The following is a 17729-nucleotide window of genomic DNA, read 5'->3' on the forward strand; positions in this document are numbered from 1 at the left end:
TTTTTTTTTAGCTTGTTTGTCTAGAGTTCACAGTGCACGTCGCACTGTGCCTGCCATCTGGAGTATATGGGATCAGATTTTCATCCTACACATTTCTAAATTCCATTGAGCGTTGACGTGCATAATTTATTAGTCCTCCCTGACAAGTGGGGAACTGAAGATTAAGAGAAGTTAAGAAACTTGGTTAAGACCATAGAGTGCCCTGAGGTTTATTCATTTATTATGCCCTGAGGTTTGGTTCCTGCCCTGCATACCACATTTCTCTCACTCCTTGCTGAGTATTCTCCTTGAAACGATGCCTTCATTACATGATCTTGTTAAGAATGGGTTTGTAGATTTAATTTTAAAAAAAGACATAATAAAAGTATTCTTTAGGATTTGTGTCCCAGGTAAAAAAATGCATTCATGGTGCTGTATTAAAATTTATGCCTGTCTTTGTTTTTTTTCTCTCTGAAATGATGGCAGTGCTTTGGGACGTGGTTTAGTACTTTGAAACTGTTATAATGGAATCATCCTTTGATTAAAGGAAGCATCGGTTATCATGTTACCTCTTTTTCACTTTTAATCAACTTGTTTCAGGCCATAGGCACCCCATCGGTGGGAGTTCTGTTAAAGCAGTTGGTGCCTTTGATGAGACTAGAGGGCATTGAGATCACAGAGTCCTTAGTTTTAGGATTTGGAAGAACAAATTCCCTTGTTTTCAGGTACGGTAGTCTCAATGAGTTGCTCTAAATTCGTTCCTACTGCTGTTGTCGTAGTTCCTGTTTTTAACTCAAGTTTGAGTCTGCGTGTTGGCATGTGCCTGGGGGGGTTTATAGGCTTTGTGCCATTTCCTTTGTGTCCTCGTGGTTTGACGTGCATGTAGCCAGCGTTTCTCACCGCCGCCTCGCTTTTCCCCTTTCGCCTTTGCAGCTTTGATTTTCCATCTCAGATTTTATCTCGTTTGCAAGATTGGTTTTAGATAGCTGTAAGTGAAGGTAATTCAGTGTCCCATCGCCAGAGAGCCAGACTGTTCAGAGGCTTTCATGTCAAAACAATGAGGTCTGCTCATCAGCCATTTATGCAACAGATCTCAAAGGCTAAGCACTGATAGAACTCTTTCAAGGGTATTCTGTTACACTAGTCGATCTTTTCAGAAGGTGCTTTATCTGCCTTAATAGAACCATCATATCTCGGATTCTTGGCTCATTTCACACCTTTAATCAAATAACCGTTCCATCTGAGGCAGTGTCAAAGCCTTTTGAAAGAGTCATCATAAAATATTAGTTCAGGCTGTCTCTGGTGACTTGAGCTAAGCATATAAGCACCAGTAAAATTCCCAAGTTTTTTATGTAGAGAGAAAAGGGAAAGCTCTAAGCATCTGCCAGAGACCCTATTTGAAAACTAAAGATTAATGAGACATTTTAGAGGCAATTGGAAAAAAATCTGTTACGTTGTTCATGTGTAGAGTTAGATTTTATTCTCATAAAAAGTAATTGTGAGTTCTGATACTGGAGTGTCAGCTCACCAGTGTTTTTACTACTTACTAGTTAACTAGTTAAGACAAAGAATCACGTAGATATACTACAAGAAGATAAGAAAACAATTCCTGGAATAACCTAACATTCTTTCCCAAAGAACCTAAGAAACTAACATTCTTTCCCAAGGACATATGTTCTCGTACATCTTGCCCTCTCAGTATTCCTAGGGGTGGGTAAGATTGTGCAATTTATTAGCCACGTGGGTCCGGAAAACTTAATGTCTCTGGGCCTCAGTTCCCTTACCTGTAAAACTGTTATAATAAATAAAAATGAAGTATATCTATCTAATAAAAAACGAAAAATTGTTATAATTATAAAATCTATCTTACATATTTACTGAGAGGATTAAATGTAAAAATGTACGTAATAAATATTCAGTAAATGGTTGCAGTTGAAGGAGGTCATTAATATTATTTCCATTTCTTTGATGAAGAAATTTCTCTAGCATCTGTGCTAGAGAAATCTGAAATGGAGTCCAAGTGTTCTGTCTCTCAGCACAGAATGCCGCAAAGTTTACCTTCCTAACTTTGGATTTCCCTGGAGGATGATGTCTAAGAGCACAAATTATTTACATTTACAAATGTAAAAATGTACGTAATAAATATTCAGTAAATGGTTGCAGTTGAAGGAGGTCATTAATATTATTTCCATTTCTTTGATGAAGAAATTTCTCTAGCATCTGTGCTAGAGAAATCTGAAATGGAGTCCAAGTGTTCTGTCTCTCAGCACAGAATGCCGCAAAGTTTACCTTCCTAACTTTGGATTTCCCTGGAGGATGATGTCTAAGAGCACAAATTATTTACATTTACAAATGTAAAAATGTACGTAATAAATATTCAGTAAATGGTTGCAGTTGAAGGAGGTCATTAATATTATTTCCATTTCTTTGATGAAGAAATTTCTCTAGCATCTGTGCTAGAGAAATCTGAAATGGAGTCCAAGTGTTCTGTCTCTCAGCACAGAATGCCGCAAAGTTTACCTTCCTAACTTTGGATTTCCCTGGAGGATGATGTCTAAGAGCACAAATTATTTACATTTACAAATGTAAAAATGTACGTAATAAATATTCAGTAAATGGTTGCAGTTGAAGGAGGTCATTAATATTATTTCCATTTCTTTGATGAAGAAATTTCTCTAGCATCTGTGCTAGAGAAATCTGAAATGGAGTCCAAGTGTTCTGTCTCTCAGCACAGAATGCCGCAAAGTTTACCTTCCTGACTTTGGATTTCCCTGGAGGATGATGTCTAAGAGCACAAATTATCCCACCGGAAGACTGCAGAATATTGCAAGGTGTTCAGGCATCGAACAGACAGACTATACACAAAATACCTAGCCACAGGCTAGCTCTTCTAATTTGTCTGTCTTGACATAGCAGTTCAGAAGTTATTTCCCAAAGAACACAAATAATTAGTTGAGAACTGGAGATCGTGGGGATGGGTGAAAGATGAAAATGTCTTCTGTGAAGGACTCGATTTTATCTTCATCCCCACTGCCTGTAGTAAAGTGCTTTGAATGTAATCACCACTTGTAATACATTGTTTGTTTAACTGTTTAGAGGGGGATTTTCAACATCAGGGTCTCCAGAACAGTAAATCAGAATCAAGTCAACAGACATGCATTGAGCCCAAATTATATACATAACACTGGGATAAAGACCAGTAACACAAAGTACAGGCCAACACCTAGTTCCAGTTCCCCACGTGACTAAGAAACGGAAAGGCCAGGTGGCGGTTGATGTCAGAAGCAAAATGAGAAAAGAACATGGTTTAGGACTAAATGCATGTATTTGGTGATAAACTTGGTGTCGATAATAGTGAATTTCAAATGCCAACCTTTATCTCCATAGAGAGTTGGTGGAAGAACTCCATCCATTAATGAAAGAAGCCCTGGAACGAAGACCAGAGGTAATATTTTTATTTTAAGTACTTAATACCTCCGTTCATGTGGTCAACGTTATAAATTTAGATCGTACTTAATGGTTTCCCCTAAAAAAAAAAAAAATACAAACACCCAGCCTGCTTTTAATAGTGAATCTTAATATTTTAACTTCTGTTATTTTTAGTATTGTTCAGTATTTGAATATTTAGCATAATACGGTTCCTCTGTTAAAAGATTCTGTGTTCTAAACTCATGAAGGCAAACAATCTAAATGGTCATGTGCATGTTAAAATACTACATTCTTTTGTAGGAGGTTTGAGTTGATTGAATGTTTTTGTTGGTTTGCTTATTTTTTACGAGGAGTTGAATGGTCAAGAATATTATTTGTTTGGGGCGCCTGGGTGGCTCAGTCGGTTAAGCATCTGACTTCAGCTCAGGTCACGATTTCGCGGTCCGTGAGTTCTAGCCCCGCGTCGGGCTCTGGGCTGATGGCTCAGAGCCTGGAGCCTGCTTCCGATTCTGTGTCTCCCTCTCTCTCTGCCCCTTCCCCGTTCATGCTCTGTCTCTCTCTGTCTCAAAAATAAATAAACGTTAAAAAAAATTTTTTTTTTTAAAAAAAGAATATTATTTGTTTGATCTGGCATAGGAAGGATTTTCTTCAAAATTATCTTTCCTGAAGTGAACTCTGGAAAGGACAAATTTATACACAGCAGGATAAAAAAAAAAAAGAAGAAGATGGAAAAAGAAGCTTCCCATATAGTAGATAAGATACAAGAAGTAGCAAAAATTTTAGCAGTGTGACTTAGAATGACCAGAATTGGTGGGATTCTTCGTGTCCACTAGCCCTTTCTTGTTTCCATGCCTCTGTCTTTCCATAGATGCCAGAAGCATCTAGTAACTGAGGCTGGTTAGTTCTCAACGTTGCCACCTTATAAATATTTACTGACCCACTTAGGATCTGTTTCTTTTATAGCCTATAATAGCAAGATTTTCTCTAAGGATCTGGAAGAAAGAAAAACACCCTTGTCTTTTGTGTTTAGAAAATTGAAAACCCAGGGGCACCTGGGTGGCTCAGTCAGTTAAGCATCTGACTTCGACTCAGGTCATGATTTCAGTTTGTGGGTTCAAGCCCACATCGGGGTCTGTGCCAACAGCTCGGAGCCTGGAGCCTGCTTTGGATACTGTGTCTGCCTCTCTCTCTGCGCCTCCCCAGCTTGTACCCTCTTTCTCTCTCAAAAATATGAAAAGTCATGTCTAGATTATGCCTTTCTTTAATACAGTTTCTCAAAGCAAAGCTATTGTTTTACCTACGTTCATAAATGGTATTACCTTTTTCTACACAGAACAAAAAACGCCGAGAACGGCGGGATTTGTTAAGGCTACAACTACTTCGAATTTTCGAGCTGCTGGCTGATGCTGGCGTCATAAGTGACAGGTAAAGTTAAGGTTCTAATGAGTTGATCTCTCCTCACCAAACTGGTCTTTTTGTCTTTTTTTTCTTTCTGTCTGTCTTTCTTTCTTTTGTTTTTTTTTAATATGTTACCTTTAACTTTTACTCAGAAACGTCCAAAAAAGCGTATTGTTGTTTTTGTGCATATTCGATTTATACTGCCCGTAGGTCAAGAACAAATTTAGTGTGTGAGTTCTGACAGTGAATCTTATTTTCCATGAAGCATGTACTACTTTGATGTAAAGACCAGTCATCTGAAAGCTTTATTTCTTTTTTATTATTCCAGCACAAATGGAGCCTTGGAACGGGATACGTTAGCCCTTGGAGCTTTGTTCTTAGAATATGTGGACCTGACCCGCATGCTTCTAGAAGCCGAAAATGATAAAGAAGTTGAAATTCTTAAAGATATCCGGGCACATTTTAGTGCGATGGTCGCCAACTTGATTCAGTGTGTTCCAGGTACAGGGATGCATCACTGCGGATTTCCTTTCATGCCTGACAGACCGTTTGTGTTTCTCATTACTGGGCTTTTCCTCTTTAATCCTACTGGCCTGTGTGCAGGTCTTAGATGGGATCGTTCATTTACTTTGAAATACTTGGAAATACACATGAGAACAGATTGTGGTAATTCAGCACAGAGTTGGAAAGGGAACAATAGGAATGAAATTTGGCTTTGTTCTTGTCATTATTTCTATTCTTTGTTTTGGTTCCCATCTAAAAATGAATCTATGTAATTCATAGGAAGGAAATAATTCAGGGGGAGCATTCACAAGGGCTTCATTTCTTCTTCTTATTGTGCTAACCTGTGAACATGTGATCCGTCTCCACAGTATGCCTTCTCTTCACTCTCCGATTCTATACAGCTAATAAATTAGATTATTGAGAGGTTTTTGCACAGAGCAAACTGTGGGTATGGGTATGAAAACTTTTCATCTAATAAAAGCATGGAGAATAAAAGTAGCTGGCCAGTTTGGTGTAAAAATTAATTGCTGTAATTAAAAGTTGTGACATATGGAGCGCCTGGGTGGCTCAGTCAGTTAAGCGACCGACTTTTGATTTTGGCTCCGGTCATGATCTCATGACTTGTGAGTTCGAGCCCCACATTGGGCTCTGCTCTGACAGTGCAGAGTCTGCTTGGGATTCTCTCTCTCCCTTTCTCTCTGCCCCTCCCCTGCTTGCATGCTCGCTCTCTCTCTCTCTCTCTCTCTCCCTCCCTCTCTCGAAATGAATAAACTTAAAAAAAAAAAAAGTTTTGACATAATTACAAAAAGCCACAACTCAACTGTTTCTACCTTATCATTGTTTTGAGATTGTAAAACCTTTTTCTTGCCAATGTTCCTCATCTTAGATGACCCTAAATTAAGATTTCAGTTGACTTCTTCCGTTAAAATACGTTTGTTTAAAATAGACAGGGGGCGCCTGGGTGGCCCAGTCGGTTAAGCGTCCGACTTCAGCCAGGTCACGATCTCACGGTCCGTGAGTTCGAGCCCCGCGTCAGGCTCTGGGCTGATGGCTCAGAGCCTGGAGCCTGTTTCCCATTCTGTGTCTCCCTCTCTCTCTGCCCCTCCCCCGTTCATGCTCTGTCTCTCTCTGTCCCAAAGATAAATAAACGTTGAAAAAAAAAAATTTAAAATAGACAGTATATACATTGTATTTCACAGGCAGCAGCAGTTGAGAGGATGTTTGATATGTAATCAGTAACTGAGTGGAAGGGGTTGCAGTTTTGCTAGACATTGATTAGAAAGCAGGGTCTGTGAGTCCACTTTTTTCCTCTGCTTCCCGCTCTGGACAAGGTGCCATTGACTCCAGTGTGAGGAACAGGAAGACCACACATGTAGAGAGAAAATGAGGCTTGACTTCTTAAATCCATGTTTCATTACAGAAGACTCAAGTTAGGAAATGAAATTACTGCTTTCCTCAGAACATAGGAATCATGTATAATAGTGACATAAAGTGTATTCACTATACTTTTCAGTCAAGCCGACTCCTAACTCTGTTTTTCTCTCCAGTTCACCACCGAAGATTTCTGTTCCCCCAGCAAAGCCTGAGGCATCATCTTTTCATCTTGTTTAGCCAGTGGGCAGGACCCTTCAGCATTATGTTCACCCCTCTCGACCGCTACAGTGATAGAAATCATCAAATCACACGATACCAGTATTGCGCATTAAAGGTAGGGCACCTTTGTCTCAGTGGATGACTTACGTTGGCCCGATGGTCTCTTTCCCCATAGATAGATGGCTGTGTAAATATGTAAATACTCCAGTTGGTTTCTCAGCTGGGTTGAGGTTTGGGTTTCAAAATACAAAACTTGTCCCAGCTCTTACTTTTATCTAGTGTATGAGAACCACATGGATTTGCTTATTTACCCTGTTAGTAGCTGTCTTGTCCATTAACATACAACCTAAAAAAGATATATATGTTACCTCAAGTTCAGAACCTACCAAGAGCCACATTCCCTTTTTAGTCTTCCATTTTGAAACACTTCCAAAAATAAATTTCCACACTACTAACTGTTTCAAAACTTCAGAAGCATGATTCCTTGCAGCCTAATTACATTTAGAAAACTGTGTTTCAATTCTGTCATATATATGGAAGTTTGATCACGTACCAGTTGACTTTTGCCTCAGTGGAGCTAGCTGATTTAAACCATGGCCCTCATAGTCATTTGGACCTAGTAATTACAAAGTTAATCATTCTTACATTCCCTTGCTTCCTCTCCTTCTCTGAGTAACTAAATTTATATTCTTAATTTTTTTCCTTTGATTAAGAATCATGTTATTTATTTCCACATTTTTCATAGTTTGCCAATTTAGTACATTGGTTAAATATTTGTCATCAAAGCAAAATTTGAAAAGCTGTATTTACCTTATAAGCAGAATTTATTCACTTGAAATCACGGAAGGTAAGGAAAAATACTGCGAAATGGCCATTTTGTTTTGAGTATCTTACTCTTTTGTTGTAAAGATTTGTTTAATCATAAAATTATATGTCCGTGGAGTTAAATTTATGGCTTTTAATTCTTATTTAAAAATCCAAAATTGGGAATCTGGTCCTTCTTATTGAATCTAGTAAGGAATACTTTAAAATATTATGGTAATAACTGCTTTAAAAGACCCTCATCACCTATAAATCTGGTAGTTACATTTTGTTAAGTCACTTGCGTGTTATTAGATCATTCCAAGTTTCATGCACACATTTGGTTGTTTTGTTATCAGGCAATGTCAGCAGTGTTGTGTTGCGGCCCTGTGTTTGACAATGTGGGCCTTTCCCCCGATGGCTACCTATATAAGTGGCTTGACAACATTCTGGCTTGTCAAGATTTACGAGTAAGTATTAGCCAAAAATACATTGCTTTTAAATGTCTTAGGTGTTCTACCTGATCAGGTTACTAGAGTGTAGAAGCATTGTTCACAGCACAATCTCTGCATGTATCAGCCACAGAAGTATAGGTTTTTGTGTTATTCATATTACACTATGATGCATCAGAATTAAAAAAAAAAAAAAGTATTCACCAAAGTTGACTATAAACTGGGCCCTAAAACAAGTTTCTGTGAAGTTCATAGGATTGAAATGACACAGACTATTTCTCTAATCACAGTGATAATAAGCTAGTAATCAATAATAAAAATATAATTAAAAAACACCCTTCCAGATAACTAGTGAGTCAAAGAACAAATTACAATAGAAACTAAAAAATATCTTTAACTGAAGAATAACAAAAATAATATATACTAAACTTGTGGGCTGTAAATAAAGCTGTGCTTAGAATGAAATGTATAGCCTTAAGTATATATTTGACAAAGAAAAAAAAGGCTGATAACCAATGACCTAAGCATCCATCTAAAGACGTTATAAAAAGAATAGCATATTAAACTGAAAACAAGTGCAATGAAGGGAATAATGGAGATGAAAGCACAAATTAATGAAAGAGAAAAAATAGAAATGATAATTTAAGCCAAAAGTTGAATTTATTACGACTAATAAAATTAATTCCTGGCAAGTCTGATCAAGAAAGAGAGAAGGCACATGTCTCACTAACATCAGAAATATTAAGGGGACATCCCTACAAATGGTAGATGTTGAAAATAAAAGGGAATATATGAACATTTTGTGCCAATAAACCTGAAAATTTAAATAAAATAGACAAATTCCCAACAAAAACACAACCCTAGAAGAAAAGAAAAATCTGAATAGTCATTTAAGTAATAAACATGAGCAAGAAATTTTGGTAGCGTCTCTCAACAAGCAGACTGAAACACACCTAAGATCTAACTTCCTTTGATTTTGTTCTGGTTTCTTTTTAATATTTTTATTTTTTATTTTATTTTATTAATTATTTTTCTTCCTCAAAAATGAAAAGATGAAGGAATTCAGCCTAAAAGTAAGAACAGGAAGAAATGATGGCCAGGGATTTAATCAACACAGATAAAATTAAGATGTCTGAACTAGAATTTAAAACCACAATTATAAGAATACTAGCTGGGGTTGAAAAAAAGCATAGAAGACACCAGAGAATCCCTTTCTGCAGAGATAAAAGAATTAAAATGTAATCAGGCCAAAATTAAAAATGCTACAACCAACATACAATCTCGAATGGATGCCATGATGGTTAGGATGGATGAAGCAGAGCAGCAAATCAATGATATAGAATTTATAAGTAATAAAGAAATTTTATCTGTAATTCAAAGTCTTCTCACAAGGAAAACTTTGGATAGCTTTACTGATGAATTTAACATTTAAGGAACAAATTGCGTTGATTATATACAAAATCCTTAGAGAGAAAACAGCTCAAGAGGAAATATTTTATGAGACCAGCATAACCTTGATACTAAAACCTGCCAGGGATTTAACAGGATAAAAAAAAATTAACAGGCAATTTTATTCAGGAGTATAGATACAAAAATGTAAACAAAATATAAGAAAATCAAATTTAGTGATGTATAAAAAGACGATTCATCATGATCAAATTGGCATTTTTTCAGAACTGCAAGATTGGTTCAATATTCAAATATCCATCAACTCCTTAGTATGTTAATTATATTAATAGAGTCTCAAGAAGGAAATACACAAACATCTCAATAGAAGCAGAAAAAGCATTTAATAAAATTCTACATTTATTTATGAGAGAAACTCCTATCAAAATTAAGAATAAAAAGAACATTCTTAGTTTGATAAAGGGTGTCTGAGAAAAACCTATAATAAAAATCATACCATATAGTGAATATTGAAAGTATTCTCTGAGATTAGAATGCTCAGAACAGGCTGCTGTGAACAGGCTAGCCACAGAGTGAAAGATGTTTGCAACATAAAACCAACACTTCTTATCTGGAGTATATTAAGGATCCCTACAGATAATTAGATAAAGACATTCATAGAAAAATGAGCAAGTGACTTAAAGAAATTTACAAAAGAGGTTATTTGGCCAATAAACATAAGAAAAGTTTCTCAAGCTCATTAGTAATTAGAGAGATGCAAACTAACCACAGGAGATGCTACCTCAAATCCACCAGAATGGTGAAAACTGAAAAGATTGACAATGTTGATGAGGAAATAGAACAACAGGAACTCTCACACAATGCTACAGAGAGTAGAAATCCACATAACCACCTCGGAAACCTGATTGTCATTATATACTAAAGTTGAACATAGTATGCCCTAAAACCCAGCAGTTTTACTCAAATATATATTTTATAAAATAAGTTTCCAGTACGTGCAACATATGACATGTACAAAATTATTCAAAGCAGTATTATGAAGGCAAAAGCTGGAAACAACCCAGATGTCTGTCAATATAGAATGAATACATTGTGAAGTAAAGATATATTAGAATGTAACAGTGAAAATGAGTGAATATAGATGCTTCTCAAACATGAGTTGTGTTCAAGAAAACACACAAAATTATAGGCAATATAATTCCATTTGCATAGAGTTCAAAACAGCCCAAACTAACCAACACTTGTTGAAGTCAGAATAGTGGTTACTTTGGAAAAGAAGAGAGAGGCTAGTGATTAGGACAATGCATAAGGCAGGCTTCCGTGGTGCAGGAAATCAATCTGGTGTTCTACTTCCTGTGTTCACTTTGGTGTGTTCGGTTACAGTAACTCATCATTTACTTATGAACTAATTGTATACTATGTATCTTATACTTCGATATAAAGTTTCTAAAGCTCAATTAAAAACTTGCTGATTTTCTTTCAAGTCGAACCAACTTTTTAATGAAATGGTATTTTTAAGTCCTTTTTAATAGTGTCATTAACTTTTATCTGCTGCTAATTACTAAAGCCTGTGGGGAACTAGGTTGATGATGTTCAACCATCCAACTAGAATATTACTCCCATCTTAGCCCACACCCTGTGGTTAGAAAAAAAAAAACAAAAACCCAGAATCTTTTCTTATCCCCCTCGTTGCAACTGGCAAGAGAAGGAAACAGAAGGAAACAGGAAAATGTTACTTTCTTAGGGGAATATGGCCTCCACGCACTAGGCTTCTCATGGACAGGTGTGACCATCCAGTATTTGACAGTAGCTTCCAGAACCGTCAATAAAGGATCTCATTAATTCTATCTAGTATGATGATTGTTTCATATGAAAGTCTCTGATTTAGAAGAGTTTATTAATACTACATTTCTTTTTAAAATATTGCCAGCTAAATTTTACATGGTATATTTAGTAATCAAGCCCCATAAACATATTCTGATTTTTTTCCTCAAAAGACTTGCATGCATAAAGGCCATCCTTTTGTATATTTAATTTTCAACCAAATACATGTACTTTTCAAAAATATTTTAAATACAATGAAGAAACATTGCCAACAGTCTTCATTATCTTTTCAGAATTAAAAATCAAGAATGAGTGGACCCTGTCTGACGGATTTACACAGAGTCAAATTTGGTTTATACATATATTTCAATATTCAGTTGCAACATTGCATCCTCTTAAAGTAAAATATATGGAATAAAAATTAAGATAAAGGGACTCCTGGCTGGTTCAGTCTGTAGAGCGCACAACTCTTGATCTCGGGGTTGTAAGTTTGAGCCCCACGTTGGGTGTAGAGATTACTTAAAAATAAAGTCTTTAAAAGAAAACTAAGATGAATACACAGTCTCCACTTTCATGTTACCCACTTTATATTGGGCAGACATGATTTTGTTTCTTTCTCTGGAATAATCTTTCACTAGACATGAATAATTGCTTTTCTCCATGTATTCAGGTTCATCAGCTTGGCTGTGAAGTTGTCGTCTTGCTATTGGAACTTAATCCTGACCAAATCAATCTTTTTAATTGGGCGATTGACCGATGCTACACAGGTTCCTACCAGCTTGCATCCGGCTGCTTCAAAGCCATCGCAACTGTGTGTGGAAGCAGGTATGTATGTGGTCTTGGAAGTGAAAGGTACGGTCAGTGGCAAGTACAATGAAGGTTGTTCTCCATGATGATGAACACGTGAGAGCAGTAAGTTCTAAGGAAATACAAAATGGCCAATATTTCCCCAGTAGATAGTCCGCTCCCTTTAAGTCTGCAGCTACATTGACTTTTCTCATCCTCCAGAAGAGTGATTTGGAGTGGTACCATCCATCTTTTTAATTGCCTGGAAATTCACAGTGAAGCATGAGAACAAAATTTGAAAATGAAAAACAAGATACATTAAAGGAATTTCTAGAAATGTTTGTGACAGATGTGAACTATAAGCCCTTCAGCCATCCTGAGACCAAACTAAATCCAGGAAGCAACCTTAAAATGTTATCTCTCTCTTGGCCAGGACTTCAGAAAGGAAGAAAAAAGAAAATGTGACACCGTGGGTTCCTTAGATTACACTTGTAAAACCACCCTCCTTAGTTATATAAATTAGTCCCTCAGTGAAGTTGTTCAGCACTGTAATTTACTGAGTGAAATAATTTCACTATTTCATTGAAACAATTTCATAGCTAAGATGAAAGGGTTAATGAAGACCACAAAGTGCATAGCTATTCCCAAGGAAGAGCTTATGTGTTAGAAACTGAGAGATGGCAGCTCAAGTTTATTTTTGAAAAGACTCGTATAGACTATCGACTTCCCTTCTTAATTAAATGTTGCATTTTAAATAACTATCTTGAGCTACCAGATGAAGGGAATAAAAGTGAATTAGTTTCAAATTCTGACCTAGTACAACCTATTCTGTTCTAAATTAATAAGAACAGAATATTAGAGACATCTACTTTCAATAAACCTTAAAATGGACATGCTATTTAAAGAGAGAGGTGTCTCTTTATATTTTTATCTTTCATTTATAAAGATAGTAGATAATATTTCACACCTAAAGCTTTCATTTTCTATAAACTTAGTAGTAGAATGTTTATTATATACTTTAATCTCTATAAAAGTTACAGCAGATGAATTGAATCTAAGCTGCCTGGTTGGATATCATTTTACTTTGCTCTGTTAACATTATGAAATAATACTTACTCCTATAGAATATTACCAAAACAGCACTTTTTTGCCAAAAAAAAAATCTTTTTCCAGAGTGTGCTTTTATTTTCAGATATTTTGACATTCTAAAAATAAATTTTTATTCACATGACTCTTTGATTTTGAAAATATATTTAGAAAAAAAAAGAAAATATATTTAGAATATGACTTGGACCATAGATCCCTTTGACAAAAATGAAAATAATAAGAGTTACCTCTCTTTGCTGCCTTTCTCCCAGTGAACTGGATTTGAACCATCCTAGTCAAATTTGTTTCATTGCATGGCCATCTCATAAAATATTATACTGCATTCCTCTGAATGAGTCTAGGTATTTTTCCTTAAGGAACACAAACAAATATCTATGAATTTAGCAGAATAATCTCGATTTCAGTAATACCTCCAGTCACAAAAATATTAGATTGTATAACTCTCCATTTTAGATTTTTTAAGATCTCCTTCTGAACTATTCTGCTCTCTTAGACAAACTTTGCGTATCAGCTTACATTTATGACACTCATCTATCCTGCAGGGAAGTTTGAGGACTGGGCAGCTCCATGGCCTCAGCCTGTTGGCCAAGAAGGTAGCCAACCCTTGTGCCATTTGTCACCATGGGGCACGTTCAAAATTTAAAATTTCAGCTGTGACTTAAATTTGTTCTCTCTCCCCATAAATTCTCAGTCTGCATAGTCTAGATAAGCCTCTAGATTTGTTTGGACATCTTAAGTTTTGCACTTAGGTTTTCAGTACTTTTTTTGAAACCAATTCTAATGTTTTAGCTTTTGCTTTGTTTTCTGCAAGTTTGCCTCTAAAAACACTAAATATCATATGTTATGAAATAATACGTTCCTAAAAAGTCATACATAAAGTGGGTCATATTTTAACCTTCACAAACAAATTACCTGTACAGTAATTCCTACAAGACGTATTCTAAAGCAAAGAATCTTTCTTGTCAAGAATTACCTCCTCCTTTTCAAATAGAAATGAGCATATGCTGGATTTATTTTTATAGGAATGTGACAGTTTATAAGCAGACTCATTTACTAAGGAACAATATACAATTGACTATAAAATACCTAATAACCTCAAAGATTGAACATTTTTTAAAAATGCTCTTGATTAAAATTTTCTTTGGTTTTAGAAGAGGGAATTAGCCATTTTGCGTAGTTATTATGTCGATCCCTTTATTCATCAGCTGTGATAATGGAAAAATATTTCTTCACATTATTTCTTTTCTATCTATAGAGGACTCGTGTGTGTGTGTGTGTGTATGCGTGTGCGCATGTACATATGTTGTGAACTGGCTGGAATCTTATTCAAAACTGAAACGGTAACTATAATTTTGATATATCTAGTGATATTGAGAGATTTAGAAGTCAGCATGGATCTTGAATAGGACCAGGAGAAGTGAGGATAAAAGTAGAAAGTGATGGTAGACCTGATAATATTAATTCTGGAGAATTTTTTATAAAATATGTTTTATATTTGATTAAAAATGATTAAATGCCGCTCAGTACTATAATTTAGCACCAAAGAAAAGAGAAAATGCTGTCAGGCAGCATTAATTCAAATAACTATTTGACTTCTGTGTGTGTTCTTATTAATTTCCCCACAACTCCAAATTATATCAGTACGGAACAGAGAAAGAAATTGAGAATGAGATTAAATGGCTTTCTAACGTTCTAAATCAAAGTAAATAGTATGCTTTAGATTAAAAGTGGAGGTCATTTCCAGTTACTAGCTTAACTCAATGAAATTCTCTTCACTTTTAATTAAATACTGGTTGAAGGGTTCTATTGTTTTTACTCTTACCATCCAACATACTCCTAAAATATATTTAGTAAGTGTTTTAGAATCATGTAGAAGGTCAAAATTTTAATTTATAAAGAATTTTGTTGGGTTTATTTTTGGAGGTGGTTTTGGTTTCCAATGCTGTTTGTACGTCTGTTTTGCCTGTAACTTTTCATCAACCTTTCCTAATTTAAATCAGGCTTGGCGAACTTCAATTATTAAAAGTAAATGTCTCACGTGTCTTAAGGGAATATCATCTATTACCAAGGAAGACAAGGGAAGCTTATGGGTCATGAATCCCAGTCACGCTCCCTGGCTGGTGATGCAAAAGCTTGTTTGGTTGTGTCAGCAGCTAGAGTATTTCAAGAGAACAGAGAGTTTAGGAATTTGGACTCAGGAAATGTGCTGTCTTGAGTTTGAATTCTAGCTCTGCCTCCAATCAAGCTGTGTGCTCCTGAGCAAGTTACTACAAATGCTTACTCATTTGTAAAATGGGAACAATAGCACAGTTGGGGTAAAGATTAAATAAAACCAATCTTTTATTTATTTTTTTAACATGGTAGATGCTAGCCTCGGTAATTGTGACCATGAAAGAAATGCATGCGGTGTGCTTACTGCTGTATTTTAAAACAATGAAAAACAACCTAAAGACTGTTAATAGGGGAATGAGTAAATAAATTACAGTGTATCTGATCAACTCCTTACACATAGATCTGTATATCTGAGCATAAGAGATGTTTGTGAAGTTCAAAACCAATCGCTTGACCTATGGCCTAGCACATAGCAAGCACTCTGTTAACACTCTGATTATTCAATAGCTATTGGAAGCAGAAAGCTATGATATAATCCCCTCCACTAACTCATAAAATGTGTCTCTCTCCAGAATACCTCAAAGTTATCCGGAACTTTGTCATTTAGTCCTACATAAGCCAGAACTGGTGGCTGGTTCCCAAATTCTTCAAAATCTCCTCTCTTCTAGATTGGGGGGGGGGGGGAGGGGGGAGGGGCTGGAGAAACAGTTTTATTTTTTGGATCACTTTCTGAACAATATCGCCTTTCATATTTATTTTACAACTTGATTTTTATTCCAAATGACCACAGCTGTCTTTTTCTTTTACCTTTCCACTGCCTTTGTTGAATAATTTAATAGTGAAAGCCTGTTTTAAAGTTTATTTATTTATTTTGAGAGAGAGGGAGTGTGTGTGTGTGTGTGTGTGTGTGTGTGCGCGCGCATGTGCCTGTGTCAGTAGCAGAAGGGCAGAGAGTGAGAATCCCAAGCAGGTTCTGCGCTGTCAGCCCGGAGTCCAACATGGGGCTCAATCTACTGAACCATGACATCATAACCTGAGCCGAGATCAAGAGTCGGACACTTAACCAAAATAGCCCTTAAGACTATTTTAAACATTTAAGTACAAATGTTTTATTTGTCCTCCTTCACTCATTTGAGATGTCTCTAATTTTTTCTATCCCTAGGTTTCTTTCATTTTCTATATGTGTTATTTCTTTCAATGTTGTTTTCCATACGTTCCATAGCTCAGCCCTAAGCAGTTAATTGAATGCCCTGAGTACATGGTCAAGTGCATAGCCCTGCGTAGGAGGGAGGCTTTCCCTTCCCTTTTCCTGCCTTTAAATCCCCAATGATCCAGCAATATTATCCAGTATTATTTTATATAAAGATGCATATATGTTAAATCTTAGTATCAGGGGCAGCAATATAGGTAAGACATCTCTGCCACTGTGGGGCTCACAGAGCTTTCTTTCTAGTTTCATAGCTCCAGATCTTGTAGTTTGTTAGAACTCCAAATGAAATGTGCAATTGGAGGCTGTCTCGGAGGCTGATAGCATTGTGGATAAGTTAATTCTTTGGAGTCAGACTTATCCAGGATGCAGTCTGGGCCCCACCACTTGTACATGAACTTGGGCAAGTGCTTAACTTCTCCAAGCCTCACAGGCTTGTTGTGAAGATTAAGTAGCAAATCTAGGTAAAGGCCTTGGCAGAGTAACCAGCACAGAGCAGGCAGGTCACAACATAAATGTTACTCATCGTTCTTCGTTGTCCTCACCACCATCGTGTGGGAGGCTTTCCCCAGTTTCTCATCTGACAAACCAACCTCATGCTTTTTGTGTTTATTTAAAAATAACAGTTCTAGGGACACCTGGGTGGCTCAGTCAGTTAAGTATCTGACTCTGCATTTCGGCTCAGGTCACGATCTCACGGTTCGTGAGGTCGAGCCCCACATTGGGCTCTGCACTGACAGCAAGGAACCTGCTTGGGATTCTCTCCCTCTCTCTCTGTCCCTCCCACACTCATTCTCTCTCTCTCTTTCTCTCTCAAAATAAAAAATAAATACATAAATAAGATTTTTAAAATAAATAAAAATACAAGTTCTAGAAAAGTAATCACTTTGGAGTGCAAATTAGTAAGGCCATTTGGGGGGCAATATGGCAATATCTGCTATCATTTTAAATGTTCCCTTTGATCCTGCATTACCTCTTCTAGAAATCTGTTCTAAAGAAATACTTGCACATTTGGAGTCTGTGACATTATAACAGCGAAAAAATGAAAATAACCTTGAAGGGTCTGTTAATGCGTGTCAAAGGTTGGATTCCTCAGGAAACAGACTCTGAGGTGAAGATGTGAGTGTAGG

The 17729-nt window shown here is 36.4% G+C and overlaps 1 protein-coding gene across 3 annotated transcripts in view; it reads left to right on the top strand.

The window, feature by feature from the left end:
• FRY (FRY microtubule binding protein) overlaps positions 1-17729 on the top strand; it is a 263906-nt gene that overhangs the window by 152238 nt on the left and 93939 nt on the right. For all 3 annotated transcript variants that reach the window (XM_047078564.1, XM_047078572.1, XM_047078581.1), the window contains exons 23-29: positions 580-704; positions 3367-3424; positions 4742-4833; positions 5135-5307; positions 6858-7018; positions 8064-8174; positions 12058-12212. In XM_047078564.1, coding sequence (XP_046934520.1) covers positions 580-704; positions 3367-3424; positions 4742-4833; positions 5135-5307; positions 6858-7018; positions 8064-8174; positions 12058-12212 — 875 coding nt within the window. The remainder of the gene's footprint in view (positions 1-579; positions 705-3366; positions 3425-4741; positions 4834-5134; positions 5308-6857; positions 7019-8063; positions 8175-12057; positions 12213-17729) is intronic.

Source organism: Lynx rufus, unplaced genomic scaffold, assembly GCF_022079265.1.
Source record: "Lynx rufus isolate CCGP_SWC_20201006 ecotype Redwood Valley unplaced genomic scaffold, mLynRuf1.p SCAF_1, whole genome shotgun sequence".
NCBI classification, from domain to species: domain Eukaryota; kingdom Metazoa; phylum Chordata; class Mammalia; order Carnivora; family Felidae; genus Lynx; species Lynx rufus.